At 56.6% G+C, this 16,227-nt stretch overlaps 6 protein-coding genes across 6 annotated transcripts; 3 read left to right on the top strand and 3 right to left on the bottom strand.

Annotated features, from left to right (window-relative positions):
* Positions 1 to 912: 912 nt before the first annotated feature.
* L969DRAFT_73400 (uncharacterized protein) lies at positions 913 to 4,749 on the top strand (the record flags this gene model as incomplete). Its single annotated transcript, XM_014713173.1, has 4 exons — positions 913 to 1,155; positions 1,726 to 2,189; positions 2,242 to 2,533; positions 2,583 to 4,749. 4 exons carry the CDS (start codon positions 913 to 915, stop codon positions 4,407 to 4,409), a joined length of 2,826 nt encoding a protein of 941 aa, XP_014568659.1. The 3' UTR covers positions 4,410 to 4,749.
* On the bottom strand, positions 4,510 to 6,976 carry L969DRAFT_81914 (uncharacterized protein; the record flags this gene model as incomplete). Its single annotated transcript, XM_014713172.1, has 3 exons — positions 4,510 to 5,724; positions 5,772 to 5,836; positions 5,878 to 6,976. 3 exons carry the CDS (start codon positions 6,974 to 6,976, stop codon positions 4,510 to 4,512), a joined length of 2,379 nt encoding a protein of 792 aa, XP_014568658.1.
* A 225-nt stretch (positions 6,977 to 7,201) lies between these two features.
* On the top strand, positions 7,202 to 9,336 carry L969DRAFT_86671 (uncharacterized protein). Its single transcript, XM_014713171.1, has 4 exons — positions 7,202 to 7,559; positions 7,611 to 8,606; positions 8,661 to 8,752; positions 8,801 to 9,336. The coding sequence occupies exons 1-4, from the start codon at positions 7,233 to 7,235 to the stop codon at positions 9,270 to 9,272; spliced, it is 1,887 nt and encodes a 628-aa protein (XP_014568657.1). The 5' UTR covers positions 7,202 to 7,232; the 3' UTR covers positions 9,273 to 9,336.
* L969DRAFT_73394 (uncharacterized protein) lies at positions 9,283 to 11,587 on the bottom strand (the record flags this gene model as incomplete). Its single annotated transcript, XM_014713170.1, has 5 exons — positions 9,283 to 9,696; positions 9,754 to 9,820; positions 9,867 to 9,963; positions 10,012 to 11,170; positions 11,526 to 11,587. 5 exons carry the CDS (start codon positions 11,585 to 11,587, stop codon positions 9,423 to 9,425), a joined length of 1,659 nt encoding a protein of 552 aa, XP_014568656.1. The 3' UTR covers positions 9,283 to 9,422.
* Positions 11,588 to 11,701: 114 nt separating this feature from the next.
* L969DRAFT_73392 (uncharacterized protein) lies at positions 11,702 to 12,665 on the top strand. The gene is made up of 4 exons (XM_014713169.1): positions 11,702 to 11,754; positions 11,891 to 12,128; positions 12,177 to 12,411; positions 12,460 to 12,665. Exons 1-4 carry the CDS (start codon positions 11,717 to 11,719, stop codon positions 12,525 to 12,527), a joined length of 579 nt encoding a protein of 192 aa, XP_014568655.1. The 5' UTR covers positions 11,702 to 11,716; the 3' UTR covers positions 12,528 to 12,665.
* On the bottom strand, positions 12,666 to 16,226 carry L969DRAFT_93884 (uncharacterized protein; the record flags this gene model as incomplete). Its single annotated transcript, XM_014713168.1, has 6 exons — positions 12,666 to 12,829; positions 12,878 to 14,590; positions 14,639 to 15,521; positions 15,570 to 15,731; positions 15,781 to 16,051; positions 16,105 to 16,226. The coding sequence occupies 6 exons, from the start codon at positions 16,224 to 16,226 to the stop codon at positions 12,666 to 12,668; spliced, it is 3,315 nt and encodes a 1,104-aa protein (XP_014568654.1).
* Position 16,227: the final 1 nt, after the last annotated feature.

Here is a 16,227-nt window from a genome sequence, read left to right as displayed (position 1 = left end):
GGTTTCGCATACACCGTCGTTTTGGTAATGTGCCTTCACATCAGCTCGTGCCCGGGCGGCGTACATGTTCGTGGGCGCTCTGCTTGTATTCATAGAGAGAAATGCAATGTGATCGTCACGACGACAATACTAGTCGTCAAGGCCTGTAGATTCAAAATTCGCTCTCTTGCTCGTCTGAACATCTTCACGGGATTCTGGTCATTCGGAAAACCGTGACTCTTTTTGCATTCAGCCGAGCGCGAGCAATGCAGGGGTTGGCCAGACCATCCGTGGCGAGCCTGTCAGCGCCCTGCTTCTGGCTTGTTCCCAGATCTGACAAGCGTACAGTGGCTGCAATGCGGACAGTACGTTAATCATTCTATTGACGGCAAAGTGATTAGTCACTTCAAAGACTTGAACGGTAAGCCGATACTGGCATACGACATGATCAATGGTACCATCACTTGAAAGCTGGCGAGCTATGCTTCTGGTTGAAAGTAACCAAGTCGAATGTGAGTCACAGAGAGCACTGTGCTGAGAAAGCATCGGTGACTGCTATGGAGCCGAGCATTGGTTGTACGCATTCGGTTGCACTGTCTGTTGCTGTGCCTACGGAATGCGATACGATCTCCTTTGCTAGCTGTCAAGGCGGCGAAGACAAGAATTCTCTGCTTGCTTGACCTCACTGAAGGAGACCAAAATGCTGTTCAAGTCGCTTGTGCTTGCTTGCGCGTTTGCTGCCGTAACATGCCTTCATATCAGCTTCTGCCCTCAAGGCCAATATGTTCGCAAGTGGAAACTTTTCGTTGCAGGATAGCGTTTTGGCTGACGATGACGAGATCTCTGGCAGAGCTTGCTGTGAAGGTACTTTCGTCTGACTCGCAGTCCGTCTCGCTTCATCGCGCTTGCAGGATCCCGGTCACGCGGATAACCATGATTCGTTCTGCATTCGCCCCGGTATTTACGGCGCTACCCTCGGCACGACGCCGCAAGGCGAGCCTGTGGGCGGTCATTTGCCTCTTGGCGCTCTCGCGGCTGATAGGCACACAGTGGAATCAATGCGGCCAATACGGCTATCATTGCATCAATGGCCAGGTGATGACGAGCATCAGAGGTGGCGACGGCGAGATTCTGCCGGCCTATGATTCGCTCGATGGCATCATCACTTGCGAGCCGGTGAGCGCCTTCTCAGATGCCAGGGGGAAGCTCACGCATTAGGGCAGAGACCCTTGTGCTAGGCAAGGACAAAGGTGTAGAAGCACCCATGCAGCTTCTTCATACTTTACCCTGGGGTTCTGACTGAGCCTTCGCACGGCGGTGAATGCGCTACCTTGTGGCTTGGTGAGCAAAGGATCGAGATACAGTCCCAGGAGACGAGCCACTTTTTAAAGATGAGATGGGCAAGGTCGCACGATCTGTTGGCGCGTCAATGGCTCTGACTCAGAAGCTTGCATCATTGGGATTGCGTTTGGACTGATAGGGCGCTGCGTCTCTACGGCAAGCACTCGCATGCTCGCAGTCGAGGTGCAAAAAGGGCTAAACGGACCACTGAAGTCCCGAATCATGATCGCGGAAGGATCCTCGCCAGCGATCTTGATGAAGTAAGCATAGGCTTGCGGACCAGTGAGCATAGAATGAAGTTCTTGCGGGTACGGTGACTGAGCGGAGCCGAGAGCATGGCAGGCAGGCATCGTCGGGCGCCACCTTCACTTTATCGTGTGTTCCTTACGCGAAACGGCAAGCCAGAATCAAAGCTGCCTCGAGCCTGGTGCGCTTGTCTGCCCAGCGAGCGATCAGCAGCGCACACCGGCAGAGAGGCAGCCTCTCGTGTGCGGACAGAGCGAACCAAGCTGTGAAGAGCAGCTCGTACGGATCCTGACAGACGAAGTAACTTGGGAGCCGCCCTCTCGTGACCGTACGAGTGTGAGCAAGATGTCGTCCATGTTCCACAGACTCGACATTGAGAATGACCGCTCGTCTTCCTCATCTGGTCAGAGCACCCCAAATGGTCCCGACTTGCCGACGAGCGTCGCTGGGCCATCTGCGCTCTCTCAAAAGATGGATATGATCTCTACTTCACCTATCAAGCCGACAGCTGCAAAGCAGCTGGACTCGACCGGCGTCTATGACAAGCGCTTCTTGCTCGCGCTCAGCAAGAGCCCGCTCATTAAACGTCCAGAAGCGCTAAGAGACCTTAAGGAGTGGTATGGGTAAGCCGAACGAACAGCTGTTAGCCGTTCCACGCTGACGGCGGGATGCCAGTGACTACGATCCGCCGCCTATTCGCATGTCCATACCAGGCTCAGGGAGAGATCACTACGGCCCTGGACAAACCGAAAAGGGCTCATACAGTCGCTCGCCAAATGTTCAGCAGCATGCAACTTCACCACCTCATCAGCGCAATGGGCCTGGACGATATGATGGCATGCGGCAAGGCGAAAGTGCACGAGCAGGCAATCGCGGCGCTGACGGCAGACTTGCCAAAGCGAATCCCTTCAATGGATTCGGTCGCTTCGGTGAGGATGAAGAGCCAGGCGCGATGCGTGCAAGACGGGTGCGTGCAACGATCAATGAAGATATGACAAGCTAAATGCATTGCGCAGACGCGAGACAAGGAGGCTGGCAAGCCATCGAGCAGTGCTCCAAGCGAGCAAGACAGGAGCAACGCTGCAGGCGCTGCTCAACCCTTTGCCGCTCGCCGAGATGGCAGAGCAGCAGAAGCAGGCTGGCGAACAGACCGTCCGGCTGCACGTACGGGCCCATCAGATCGCCATGTAGGCCTGAGCGATGAACGCAAAATGCGCCAAGAAGCTGGACGAGAACGAGACAGAGACCGCCATGCTCAGCGTGACGAGCGCTCCAGAGAACGTGGCTTCGGTCGACCGGCTTGGGCAGACGACACAACGCGTGATGACGGTCAGAGTTCGTCAGCACCTGGCTGGTCTATGGATTCTTCCGCAGCTTGGGATGCACCGTCAGACTCGCTCGATGATGGTCTGGGCGGCAAAGCAGGAGGATCGGGTCAATTGGACTCTATACAAGCATGGAAAGCAGAAATGAAAGAGCTCGAGCGCAAAAAAGCAGGCTTGCCTCCGAGCGAGCCAGAACGACCGCTTGAGCCGCCAGCGAGCTTCAAGGTCCCGACTGCAGAAGCTGCACCGCCTGCGAAGCAAAGCATGCTTTCGCCAGACTATCTAGCGAGGGCGCCTCCGACTGCGACGGAAGCCGATAGCTCTGCTCCCCCACGCTCAAGTCGATTCGCACGCTTCTTTGGGGATGAAAAGAAGGCAGCGCAAGCTAAAGCTAGCAGCGATCTTTCGCCAGGACTGAGTGAAGCGCCAACAAGCCGACCTCAGCCGCCAGCGAATTCTGCTGACCAAGAAAGCATGCAACGCCTAATGAGTATGCTCAGCATGCCTGCGCAACCACGACCGCCTCAGGAAGCAAATAGGCAGCAGCAGCAGCAGCAGCAGCAACCTGCTCTGCCGCCAGGCTTCGAATTCAGACAAGTTCACGATGCGCAGCCTCAGCAGGCGCCACGAGTTCAGCTCGGATTCGAAGGCCAGCAGCAGACCCAAGCGAATCTGCCAAATTTGCTAGCTCTGCTGGGCCAGCCACAGCATCAGCACGCGGGTCAGCAGCAGCAGTTGTCTGATCATACGCAAGCGAGACAGCGACAACAGCACTCGCATGCTTCAACGTCGCCGCTACCGCCTCATCTGGCAGGCGTCATGCCTCATCATGCGCCTTCGCCCCATCATGCCCCGTTGCCGCACCACGCTGCTTCAGCCGGACAATCACCCATGTTTGCTCGAGGCCCGCCCGGCTATAACGGGAACAGCTCGAATGTCAGTAAGGGACAGCCCTATCTCTCGCCAGAGAACGTACTTGCCAGCTTACCGCCGCAATTACGAGATGATCCGCGCATCCTCCAAAACCCTGCCTTGGCTGCGAGACTCGCTCAGCAGCATCAGAGCCAACATCAGCAACAGAATCAGCATTACGGCATACCCAACTTGCAGAACGTGCCCGTCAATACGATTTTGCAAAATGGCCCGATGGCGTCTGCCTCGCCACTGACTGGCATGCCGCCTGGCATGAATATCCCAGGGCTGAATCAGATGCCGACGCAGATGCTGGCTGCGATGCAACAGCAACAGATCTATCAGCAGCAGGAACAACAGGCCTTCAGAGAGCGACAGAAGCAGCAGATGCATCACCAGCAGAAACAGCAACAGGACTTTGATGCATTTCAGCAAACGCACCATCGGCAGCCTTCGCAGCCGCAGCCCGCAGCGAATCTGAATGGCTTCGATCTCATGGCGTTACTGAATGCGAGCAGAGGCACCCCTGGTGGACTGCCTCCGCCTGCGCAACAAGGCAAGAGCTTTATGACGCTCGAGGAGCTCGAGGCGCATTCTCGCAGATAGGATCTTTTTGATATACACCTTGGATGCAATGTCATGTGTGTAGCTAGTGCGTTGCAACGAACAGACGAGGGGCCAACCTTTGTTGGAGTAGATGTTAATGTCACGAACGGCTTCGCAGAGCAATGTGGATCTCTTTGTCCTGCGACTGAGATACATCGATGACGCCCTGCGAGGCGAAAGTGAGGATGTGATAGAACGCTTGGGCTGCGACGCGCGGCTTGGTGGAGATGACGGGCGCAACATCCGAAAGAAGCAAATCGTCTTCTTTGGTCGAGAGCAGAGTCAGGTAAGTGAGAAAGTTGGCAGAATCCTGCTTCGACGATATGTCTGAGCTAATGTCAGGCTGGAAACCCTGTTTGAAGCCTTCGAATGACTCGTCGAGCGGAGGTGCATAGCCGGCGTCGAGAGGAGGCGAAGGCGGATGCGAGTGAGAGGTTACTGTAGCATCGCTGCGGCGTCTCGGCAGAGACATACGGCCGGCTGGCTCGAGTGAGAAACGACGCGAGAGGGCAGACGATGGGCGTGCAGGATAGTCCTCCTCAATGATAGATGCGTCTAGACGATTCCATGGCATGGTCGATTGCACGCGGCTCGGAGGACGTTCGACTTGTGCTTGACGACCGGTTTCAACTTCTGGCCATTCATCTTGGAGCTCATAGTCAGCTTGCTGATCGTGCGCGCCTCCTTGATCGCCAAAAGGGTCAAGCCATGACGGGTCATCGTAGTCGATTTGACCATCTTCGCGGACGGCCCCGGCGCCGACGTGTGTATGACGATGTGAGTGTTTGATAGCAGGGACATGAGCAATGTAATGACCACGGGCTTCGAGCAGCCGGGCACGAATAGCTGAGTCGCACGGAGCAACGAGGAAATTCTGAAGTGCAACTGCTTTCATGCCCGCCATCGGCATCATCACGAGCGCTTCTGCACAATCCTTGGCGTCACGCTCCGACTTCTTTGCAGCCGAATACGTGCGTTGAGCCTGCATGTCCGTAAGGTATCTCGAACGAGTGCTGTTCAGCACAGCATCGCCGAGAGAGATCTCGCTATCGAGCAAGTCGACTGGACGACGCGCACGAGCTCTTTTGATCTTGGGTGCATGGTCTGAAGCCATGAGGTCATCTTCACTGCGGTGACGTTTGCCATTCATCACATTGCTCGAGCTTGGCGAGCCAGATCTACGGTCTGGCGTGAGAGGCTGCGTTCTCGAAGCGCGCTCCCAGATACGAGGTGATTCGTAGGCACCGTCCTCAAAGGGAATAGCAGGACCGAGGTCCTCGTCTGGTTCGTAGCCTCGTACGCTACCACTAGGAGTCTGCTTTGTGGCGTCAACCCGGCGGAAATGAGGTTTAGCGAACTCACTCCGAGTCTGAAGACACCCGTCTCGTCTCCCACGCCCTCGACGATCGATACATCGCGTTCTGCAGCTATAAGCTTTGTTTGGTGATATAGGGACGAGTAGTACTACCTTGCGGCGGACGCCCGAGATTGTCGCCCGCAGCGCGAAGAGCGGCATCCAGTCTGGGACTGAAGCCGCCCAGGATACCTTGTTCGGGATCGAACTCGAACTCAAAGTCGAACGATGCAGCCTGAGTGCGAGTGTTGCTTCCGAGGATTGAAGATGATCGGGCTTTGGTATGACCGCGCGGGAACGACAACGAGAGTGAGCCTTCGCGGCCTCTGCCGAGCTCGATAGAGGAAGGAGTCTGCTGGATATCAATTCGTGCAGAGGTGCGCGACATCGGCGCAGTTCGATTGGTCTGAAGAAGGCTTCGCTCAGGTTCATACCAGACTTGACCATCTTCTCCATCTTCTCCAAGATCGAAGCTTGCCTGTGCGCTCGCCGTTGCGGAGTAGCGAGAGAATGAGCTTGAGAAGGCAACAGACGCTTCGTACAATACGGATGCGGCCGGCGCGAGCTTATCGTGATGATGCTGGACGAGCTCGTCCGATGGCAAATCAAACAGGCTAGTATGATTCGACTCATCAACCTCTTGCAGCGCTGCATCGTAAGCACGATCGTTGTAGCTTGTGATCACATCGATGGCAAAGGGACCTGCACCGAGGCCACGCTCCAGTGCGTACTCGATGAGCGGCTGTTCGTAGCGTTTGGGCAAAGTCGTCGCTGGCGTCTTGTTCGCGTTGAGAGCGATCAGCCGATCTCGATTGAGGCCTTTGTACTTTGTTATATCGAGGTGATCAGATCCTTTGATAGCCTTGGGATGACGAGGATGTGCAGTAGGGTTATTGAGGATCAAGTTCGCTTGGAGATCTTCAAACATTGTCCTCTTGAGAGCTAGATTGAGTTGGGTGACTTGCAGTGTCAGGGACTCGATCTGGTGTGCGTAGATGCGCGTGAGTCCGAGCAAGAGTGACGCCATGAGGCGCAAGGCCATTGGCTCTTGTGGCGTGATGAGCGACTGGCATGCCTGTGGCAAGGCGCAGGTGAGGATCTCTTTCTTCCTGAGCAAGCGTGACTTTGTGCCTCCCGTCGCTGTTGCAGCGATCCAGAGCAGCGCGAGATCACCTCCTCGTTGCTTGACGAGAATATCCTCGCTGAAGAACATGGTTTGTACGTGGATCAGACGCTGAGTCTATCGCGATGCTGACGCAGAATGAGGAGCACGAAAGAAGCCCGATGAGATCAAATAGTCTTGCAGCACGCTGAGTAGACACTGGAGTGAGCACCACCCGAACTTATCTTGATGCGTCAGGCCGGCCACATTGAGGCTCGTCGTCGAGCAAGACGTCAAGTGACGACGCGCGTCTCTGCTGGTTTCGCTCGTCGTCGCCGCCGCCGCCGCCGCCGCCCATCCCAAGTCAATGACGCAGCATGACTCTGCCCGAGTCGACGTTGCTCGCAATGGCGAGCCTCGAGCGCTCTTCTTTTACGGCACACTCATGCACCCAGGCGTGCTCGAACGAGTCATCGGCCATGCTGTCGATAAGCTAACCTTTACCGACGCCGTTCTCTACGAGCACACTCGTCATCACGTCAGACATGCCGACTACCCTGCGGTTATACCCATCCAGAGCGCACAGAAGCTCATAGGCCGTGCGCTGGACCGCGAAGAAGCGAGTGTAAGGGGCACGATCGTACAGGGACTATCACCTAGCGACGTCGACTTGCTCGATGTTTTTGAAGGCGACGTAGGCTCGAGACCCTTTGCAAATGAGCTCCTCACTGACGACATCCCGTAGGAGTACGTCAGGCGTACAGTGCAAGCACATATACTGTCCGCAGCTCGTACAGGCGCGATCAAAGGCGCAGAAGCGCTCGTTCCGCTCCTCAGTCCGATCGACCTGTCTCAGGCCACACAAGACCAGACTCAGAGCGTTGACGTCTACTTGTGGTCGGCCTCCGTAGATCGTCTCGAGTCAGGTCTCTGGGACTTTGCCGCCTTTCTCAAAGATAAATCCCATCGATGGGTCGGCACCTCACAAGATGAGGAAGAATTCGCAGAAGTAGACCGTCGACGCGCCATGAACGGCAAGATAACACCCGATCGTACAGGAGGATCGGCAGGAGGACCGGCAGAAAACACACTGCCTGTCTTCGGAAAGGCTCTCGGTCGTCAATATTGGACTTTCGGCAATTACATTAATCTAAACGCTGGCTCGTATGGCGCGTGTCCTCAACCGGTCGTAAAGCAGACACACTACTGGCGAGAACGCACGGAAGCAGCACCTGACAAGGTCATGAAACGAGACTATGCGCCCGTCTACACGAGAACGCGCGCTCGATTGGCCAAGCTGTTCAACTGCGACGTGGAGGATCTCGCGGTCGTGGGCAATACGACGATCTCCACCAATGCTATCCTGCGCAGCTTCCCTTGGCAAAAGGGCGATAAGATATTGCATGTTGGCTCAACGATCTACGACCCAGCGAGGAACACGCTACAATACATCATAGATAGTCGGCCAGACTTGGAGCTCAGCATGCTCGATGTTCAGGTCAACTATCCCTTGTCAGACAAGGCCCTCCTCGATGCGTTCGAACGCATGATCGTGCGCGAGAATGGCGCGGTTAGATTCGCTTTCTTCGATGGCATATCCTCTCAGCCTGGCGTCGCTCTTCCTTGGCAGTCTCTCGTTAGCTTATGCAAACGGCACAATGTCGTTTCCTTTGTCGATGGTGCACATGAACCGGGTCAGCGGCCCATCGACCTCAAAAGCGCCCAACCAGATTTTTTTGCGGTCGGTCGAGGCCGTCTACCAGCATGCTCTGATGCTCACAGCACGTTTTGGCAGGGTAACTTGCACAAGTGGCTCTATGCACATCGACCTGCTGGTATGCTCTACGCCGACAAGCGATGGCATACTCTTGTCCAACCGTTCCCGATGTGAGTCTGTCAGCTCGCCCGTGCAGACCGAGCTGATGAGAGAGGCAGTGCATTCGCGTACATACCCATTGCGCAAGGTCGGGCTACCTTTGCTGCCGGCTGGGACTGGCCTGCGACGGAGGACATTTCGCGCTATCTTTCCATCGAGACAGCACTAGACTTCCGCGAAATGCTCGGCGGAGAACAACGTATACAGACGTACACCCATGGCCTCGCTATGCGAGGAGGACGGAGAATGGCAGAGATACTCGGCACAGAAGTCTTAGAAAATGAAGAGGGCACCTTGACAGCGAGCATGGTCAACGTCAGACTGCCGGTCGATTTCGCATCCGTCGACGACTTCAACAAGCAAAAGAATGCCATCAGAGACATCCTCTTTGACGAATACGACTGCTTTGCTCCTTGCTTCTTCCATAACGGCAAGACCTACGTGCGAGCTTCAGCGCAAGTCTTCAATGACTTGACCGACTTTGAATACGTTGCGATAGCATACTTGGAAATATGTCGCAACATCAAGTAGAATGCACAGCCTGCAATCATGTTGTCCATTTGTATGTACGAAAATGTCCAGCAGAGCGCTCAAGATGATGAGCACTTCCTATCCTCCCTCTGCATAATGAAAGGTCGCCCCACTGAAGTCTTTCTCGATGTCCGGGCGTGGAGCATGCTTCTACATGCTCGTGAGACTGCGCGTGAACGAGCGCGGCGGTCGAGTAAAATCTCTTCTCATCGAGCCCGGAGGCGGCGAACGGACCATGGGCAGCACGTCCGATTCTCTGCGCTGCGAGCGAGCACGTGGACGAAGGAGATGGATGCCGTTCTGCTGATCGCGATGGAAGAGCTGATGACGGTAACCTTTCCATTGGCCACGCTCGCTGTCTGGGATCTCGTCCGGTATTTCATCAGCAGACAGATGCTTGAACCCGTATGCGTTCAGCTGACGTCTGGTCGGGGGATCCCGGAGTTAGTACAGATGATGACGGATTTCGAGTCTGACGAACGCAAAGCTCGAAAGATTCTTATGACTGAAGTTGGCTTCGAGCACTTCCGGTACGAAAGAGGGATGCGCTGAGGATCGATCAGTCTGGCTGGGCAAGCTCGTATGCGTGCTCACTGGGATCACAGATCCAGGCATCACCGTCTGGTGTCCAACGAATGTAGTCTTGACGGTCAGGATCGTTGAGGAGTTCGATCATTGTGGCCACAAAGCGCTGCACAATAGTCAGCGGCGGGAGGACGGCAACGCACAAGGAGCGCACTGTTGCTTTGCCATTCGAGCTACGGCGGCCGCTTGTAAAGGTCGACTTGATGGGAGGAGGGCCATCGCTCGGGAAGGGAAGGATGGCCGTTGCGCTATGAGGGATACCGCCTGCAAAGCTGGGACCATAGCCTGACATGAGATGCAGGTTCTGTTGTGGCGAGTTGGGCAGGCCAGGATGAGCAAGAGAGGTGGACGGAGGACTGTAGATCTCCGGTGGGAGAGCGAGACTACCTTTTCGGGTACGTTCGGCACCTGAGGTCTTGTACGAACGGGAGCCGTTACTCTGCGCGGTGGGAGGGTAGGGCTGATGACGCGTCAGGCCTGGCGTGGTCGAACGAGCAGACCCTCCATAGCTCGAGCCGGCCGATGACCAGGAGGAAGGACCAGGCGTTCCAGGATAGGCCATGGTCGGTGAAATCAGATGAGATGCTTGTCCGTTGAGTCGCGCGCCATAATTGGACGCGCTCGATGAAGCATAAGGCGCATAGCCGGTCGTGTAGCCCGTCGAGAAGCTATAGGCGCGCTGATGAGGTACAGATCCTGCATGATCGTTCTGTGCATTGACTGCATGCGGCCGTTGGTATCCATAGTGGGCCGGATCGGGCGATGCTACCGGCTGATAGTACTTTGAGGTCATCGATGGAAGGTATGATGAGGGAGACTGAGAGTAGCCGTGCGGTGAGGTCAGCTGGGAGGCTGCTTTGGGCAGACTCTGCATCGAGACGATGTGATGATCGGGCAAGGGCGGCGATCCGACCGGGAAGTACAGAGGTTGGTGGTGGTGATGATGATGATGATCGACGACGTGGGCCAGCGCGCGAGGCTCAGTCAATGACCTGGCGCGCGTGTCTCCGTTGACGGAGATGTCTGGCACATGCTTGACATCGATAGCGTGTTTGTCAAAGCTCTCCGTCAAGCCGAGGCCGAGTTCTGCCGGTGTCTCCACGCGAGAGGGCAAGCTGGGTGATCCGCAAGGGATCGGGATGCCGCCATAGAGCTGCTGGGAAGCATTGGTGCGATGGCCTCTGTAGCTCTGTCGCTCGTTTGGTCCTGAGGTGGCAGCACTCTCGCCATGTCGTGCTTGCAAGGTCGCGCTGGTCACGAGGTCAAAGCTGTCGCTCGCTCTGCCAGGCTCGTGCAGTCCAGCTGAGAGCCCACTGAGGGGTTGACCGTGGGAGTCCGTGTCTGCAACAGCCAAACAGACTCAGCACGATGCCTTCTTGCTCCGGAACGAGAGTTTGAGAGCAGGTAAGGACCCCGGCAAAGCGTGCTCAGAGCGTGAACCGGAGAGAAGCAGAGCCGGTCAAGTTGGCTTACTCTGAGGATCGTCCTCGGAGCCCGGTGGCCGGGGAACACTCATCGCTTGGTTCTCGTCGATTGAGACTTTCTTCGGGTTTCGGACGGGCAACAGCGCACGATCGGCCCGACGTCACAAACAGTCGTCCGTCGTCGCTCCCACAGACGCGCAAGACCACGAGGCACAGCCGATGGAGTCGCTTCTGTCTTGCTTACAAAGCAGTCTGGGCTAGCGGCTCTTTGGAGAAGCGTGCAGAGAGGGGCTGTTTCAGGGTCATGTCGCATGTTGTCCGTCTCGTATTTTCTTGGCTATCGGTCACTCACTTGCGCACTGGCGCCACGACATGCGACGTGGTCACGATTAGCGTTGCGTACGACGGCGGTTGCTTCCCGGGGTCCCCGCTAGGATGTCCAGACGTTGGCTGCTCGACCTGAGAGGGAAGAGGTGAGGATCTGTCTGCAGCATGGCCGTCGCCGCCACGAGGATCTCGTCGTCGTCTCGGGGCACCTGCTCCTCCTCCTTGACAGGCTTGACGTGACAATCGACTCCGCGATCGCACAGACGTTGTCAATCTGGCCAGTCGAGCGCTGCTCTGCCTGCTCACCCTCGATCTCACTGGCCCTCGACTGCCAAGCCTACGAAGCATGTCGACCGAACGCAAGCTCGAGAGTGTCTGGGAGCCTCCCTACACTCGACCACCTACCCTTGAGCCCTCACCTCGCCGGCTGAGGGTCATCTACGTCGATCCCTCGACGAAAGAGCGCATCACGCTCGCCGACACCACCAAAGGCTACAGGGTCCTCGAGACATCGCATCCCGTCCGTCGCTGCCGTGCAGTCCAGAATGCTGACTGATGTCGTCAGCAGCCTACCTACTATATCCCACCAAGCGATGTCAAACTCGATCTCCTCAAGCCCAACGCACGATCCAGCTTCTGCGAATGGAAGGGCAGAGCGAGCTATCACGACTGCGGCAACATCAGGGCGCGCATCTGGAGCTACCCCGATCCTTCGCCTCGCTTCCGACCCATCAAGGACTACATGGCCTTCTACGCGACGTCCTACGAGTGCTCGGTCGACGACGAGAAGGTCATTCCACAAGGTTCGCCATCTTTGCCTAGACTTGATTGCAGCTGATTGAACAGAGCAGAGGGCGACTTCTATGGCTCTTGGCTCACTTCGTCGGTCGCTCCCCTATGTGGCCTGCCCAGATGCTGACGAAGAGCTTCAGAGAGATCACAGGCGGCAAGAAAGGTTTCAAGGGTACGGCCACGTCCCCGCGCGATTCTCAATGCTTACGCAGAAGTAACAGGTGGAGCAGGCACTTGGGGCTGGTGAAATGGCTCTGCATCTCGATTATCTCCAATATGGCTGCTGCTGTTGCTGCTGTTGTGCTTGACCGAACATCTGTTGCTGCTGTGGCGCGTAGCCGGTCATCTGGGGCGTCAGCTGAGGCTGAAAGCCAGTCATCTGGGGCTGCTGGAAGCCGGTCTGCTGCGGCATCATGCCTCCGTTGTAGCCTGTTTGCCTCGTGAGCACAGGCATGCAGTCCCAAGAGCAAAACACACCTGTAGGCTGGGCGCGCAAAACATCGTACTTTTGCTCCGACTGGGGACCGAGCTGCGATGATTTGTTGCCAAACGTGCCGGCCTTCATCGATGCAAACACATTCGAAGGCTGATACTGCGTAGAGCCTGTTGACTGGCCTGCAGACGATGCGCCGTTCTGCGGCCCAAACGTCGAGAGCGAAGGGATAGGCGCTTGTTGTCCAAAGCCAGTCTGCTGCGGAGGTTGTTGCAGAGCGGGCGCGGGCGATTGATAGCCAGTCTGCTGAGGCTGCATCATTCCCATCTGCTGAAGTTGTCCTTGCTGGGGATAGAGACCGGTCTGCATCGGCTGCTGATAGCCTGTTTGCTGCGGATAGAGCTGCTGTGGTTGCTGGAAACTTTGCTGAGGCTGCTGAAAGCCGGTCTGTTGAGGGTACAGTTGAGCGTTCATGCCTGTCGGCTGCGCGTACAGCTGAGGACCAGGCTGAGCGAAGCCTGTCTGTTGTGGCGCGAGACCTGGCTGCGCACCAGGACGCGTGGGCACAAAGCGATTGATGCCCGTGTTTGTAGGTACGAGAGGTGCCAAGAGCGGACCGTTAGCGGCGACAGGCGCCAGAGGCCCTCGCGGTCCATTGATGACTGGAGGAGGCTGGTGTGCCGGTCGCTGATTCTGCTGACTGCCAATACCGAGCTGAGCAAGCAACCTTTCGTTGTAGTCTTGCGTCGAGCTTGGCGCTCTTTCGACTTCCGGTCGTGTCGCGGGTGTCGGCGCCGGCGCCGGCGAGGCAGGCTTGACGACAGCTTGTGCGGGTGCAGTTGGTGCGGGCGGTGGTGGTGGTGCAGGCGTACTTGGCTTTGACGAGGGCTTGACAGTCCATGCATCATCATCGAAGCCGCTCGATGTCGCATTGGATGCCGACCGTGACGGGCGGGTCTCAATTTCGTTTGCGGAAGTAGGCCGTGCAGGTACCGCTGCGCTGAGCTGCGAGCTAGCCGAGGCAATACTGTCACTGATCGAAGCGATGGACGGTGCAGATCGGCCAACAGGAGGACGTCCACGCCGTGTTGTCTTGAGGCCGCCAGATGCAGACGTAAAGAGCGAGCCACCCGCAGTGCTGCCGGCATTCTCTTGTTCTTGCAACTTGCGAGCCATTGCTTCGTCCTCCGCTAGCTGGTCAGTGTCTGTATCCGGCTTGTTGGGTACGTTTGGTGCTGCAAAGCGTTGCTTGATGAGTCGGCTGACACGGATAACGTCGCCTTCGCGTAGACCAAGACTGCGCATCGTCGCCGGCTCGAGATCAGGCAGGACATTCTCGTCCATGCGGTCTCGTTCGAAGTTGTTGGCATAGCGAGTGCAGTCATCCACACTGCAGCCCGCTTCCAGAAAGAAGCCGAACCAGTCCATCGTCGCCTTTCGCGCTGGTTTGGAGCGCGACGGCGTGGCAGGATCAGATCGACGCGAGGAGGTCGACGGACGCTGCGAGCCTGAGCTCGGCCGAGCTGATCTGAGCTTTGCCAGCGCAATATCATCTTCGCCATCCTTCGAAGACCGTTTCGTGATTGACTGCAGAAATTGTATATCATCGGGCGACATCTTGGCGACCGGTACCTCAATGATTACGCCATTGAGCTTGTGGAGCCGTATCTTGCCATTGTTAAGACCAAGAAATTGAGCTTCGACCTTGAATTGTCCAGTTCTGTCTTTCCATATTCGCGTCTGATCTGCCGCAGGCTCTGTGATTCACTGTGAGTGCGGCACGGCAGAAAGCAAAATGAACTTACTACGCTCGCTCGTTCCAGAGGATGAGCTAGGTCGAGGAGCAGCATTCGGTGGCGCAGCGCCTGACCGGCTATTGTCCATTTCTCTCCTCCGACGGGCTTCAGACTTCTGCTTCCGCCTCTGATCTTCAGCAGCTGCTTCTTCTTCTGCAAGCTGTCTGGCTCGTCTTGCATCGCTCCTCTCTTGCTCGCGTCGAGCAGCAGAGGGATCAGACCGAGATTGCGCAACGAGCGGTGCAGCCGTATCCTCTTCGTCCTGTTCCTGTGCCTGTTGCTGCTGATGCTCGTCTTCGGTGCCGACATAGCTGGCAGGGACGACGCCTTCCGAGCCGTCTTCGGCTTTTCGCACTTTCCACCATTCTTCGTTGGAGCTATCATCAAGAATTACAAGTTGGTCTCCCTCTTGGATAGAGAGCTCGTCATCGCCCTCGCCCGAGAAGTCATACAGAGCCACGCCGGTCTTCTCAGAAAGCGATCTGACTGCTTGTGGCCGTGGAGGTGGGACTGGAGCGCTGTAATGTTCTTCTGGCGGTGGCGAAGGCGCTTTGGGCGGTGGGGGAGCGGGACCGAGCGCAGCTATCGGAGGCGGAGCAGGCACGGGCGTATTGGTAGTATTCTGTCGAGGCGTAGCACCGGTGTGCGCTTCGAGTTCGGCTTCGAGCTTTTGCACAATCTCTTCTAATGCATCCTTCGAGGTCGAAAAGATGAGCTCGATATCGTCCGCAAACTGGATCTTGATCTGCTTCGACTTTTCGGTATCCCATGTCTGAAGATCTACTATACTGCGCTGTTGTACTGGCGCCTTATCACTCTCACTGGCGAAGAAAAGCGCTCCATTGCCTATGCCTAGGCTGCCTTTCTTTTTCTTCTTCTTGCCGTCAAGCTCCTGCTCTTGCTGTCAGCTCGATCGCCAGAGAGACAACGGCAACCGCACAGAGACACTCCAGATCTTGACAGGCGTCTTTGTTGCGCCATTGCGGGCGAGAGCGGGTACGCTCGGCGCTGATGCAATCGCAATTGGCGCGTTCTCCTCTGCTTCCTCGTAGACTTCGTCTTCCTCATGTGCAGCGACAGGCGACACGGTCTCATCCGTGATCTGTGCTGCAATGTCAGCAGTTGACTTACTGCCGGGGAGCCTGACTTGCCGTGAGATAGCTTGTTGGCATGTAGCCCACGCCTCTCTGACCGGACTCATCTACGCGCCCCACCAGCGTCCACTCTCCGTCGTCCTCGTAGACATTGAGAGGCTCATCGTCGACGACTGTGAGCTCTTCCTCGTTGGTCGCTTGGTAGGCATAAGTCGCTATTGCGCGTGAGATGGGCTGCATGGGCTCGAGGTAGCTCGCAGGAACAAGGCCGGTCGCTCCCTCGGGCTCGTCGGACGAAGGCGACACCTTTGCCCGGATCTTCCACCATCTGGACATGCCATGATCAGCGGCTGTAGGGGCTGACAGGGTGCTCCAACTGACTCGGCATCGTCATCTTCGATAATGTAGAGCACATCGCCCTCCTTGATGGAGACTTCCTCCGCTTCTCTGGCCTCATAGTCGAACTCTGCTCTCGCCAGACCGAGCAAGCTGATCGCTGACATG

This window comes from Mixia osmundae (genome assembly GCF_000708205.1).
Source record: "Mixia osmundae IAM 14324 unplaced genomic scaffold scaffold_4, whole genome shotgun sequence".
In the NCBI taxonomy this organism is placed as follows: Eukaryota; Fungi; Basidiomycota; class Mixiomycetes; order Mixiales; family Mixiaceae; genus Mixia; species Mixia osmundae.
Note: the sequence above shows the minus strand (reverse complement) of the source record. Positions and strands in the feature narration are given on the sequence as shown.

What these genes read in the sequence shown, in the direction of transcription:
- L969DRAFT_86671 (XM_014713171.1), top strand. Translation starts at nt 7,233, where the DNA reads ATGACGCAGCATGACTCTGCCCGAGTCGACGTTGCTCGCAATGGCGAG. An exon ending in TCGATGTTTTTGAAGGCGAC is followed by an intron (nt 7,560 to 7,610) that starts GTAGGCTCGAGA and finishes GACATCCCGTAG; the next exon opens with GAGTACGTCAGGCGTACAGT. An exon ending in CTTGTCCAACCGTTCCCGAT is followed by an intron (nt 8,753 to 8,800) that starts GTGAGTCTGTCA and finishes TGAGAGAGGCAG; the next exon opens with TGCATTCGCGTACATACCCA.
- L969DRAFT_73392 (XM_014713169.1), top strand. Translation starts at nt 11,717, where the DNA reads ATGTCCAGACGTTGGCTGCTCGACCTGAGAGGGAAGAG. An exon ending in TCCTCGAGACATCGCATCCC is followed by an intron (nt 12,129 to 12,176) that starts GTCCGTCGCTGC and finishes TGTCGTCAGCAG; the next exon opens with CCTACCTACTATATCCCACC. An exon ending in CGAGAAGGTCATTCCACAAG is followed by an intron (nt 12,412 to 12,459) that starts GTTCGCCATCTT and finishes TGAACAGAGCAG; the next exon opens with AGGGCGACTTCTATGGCTCT.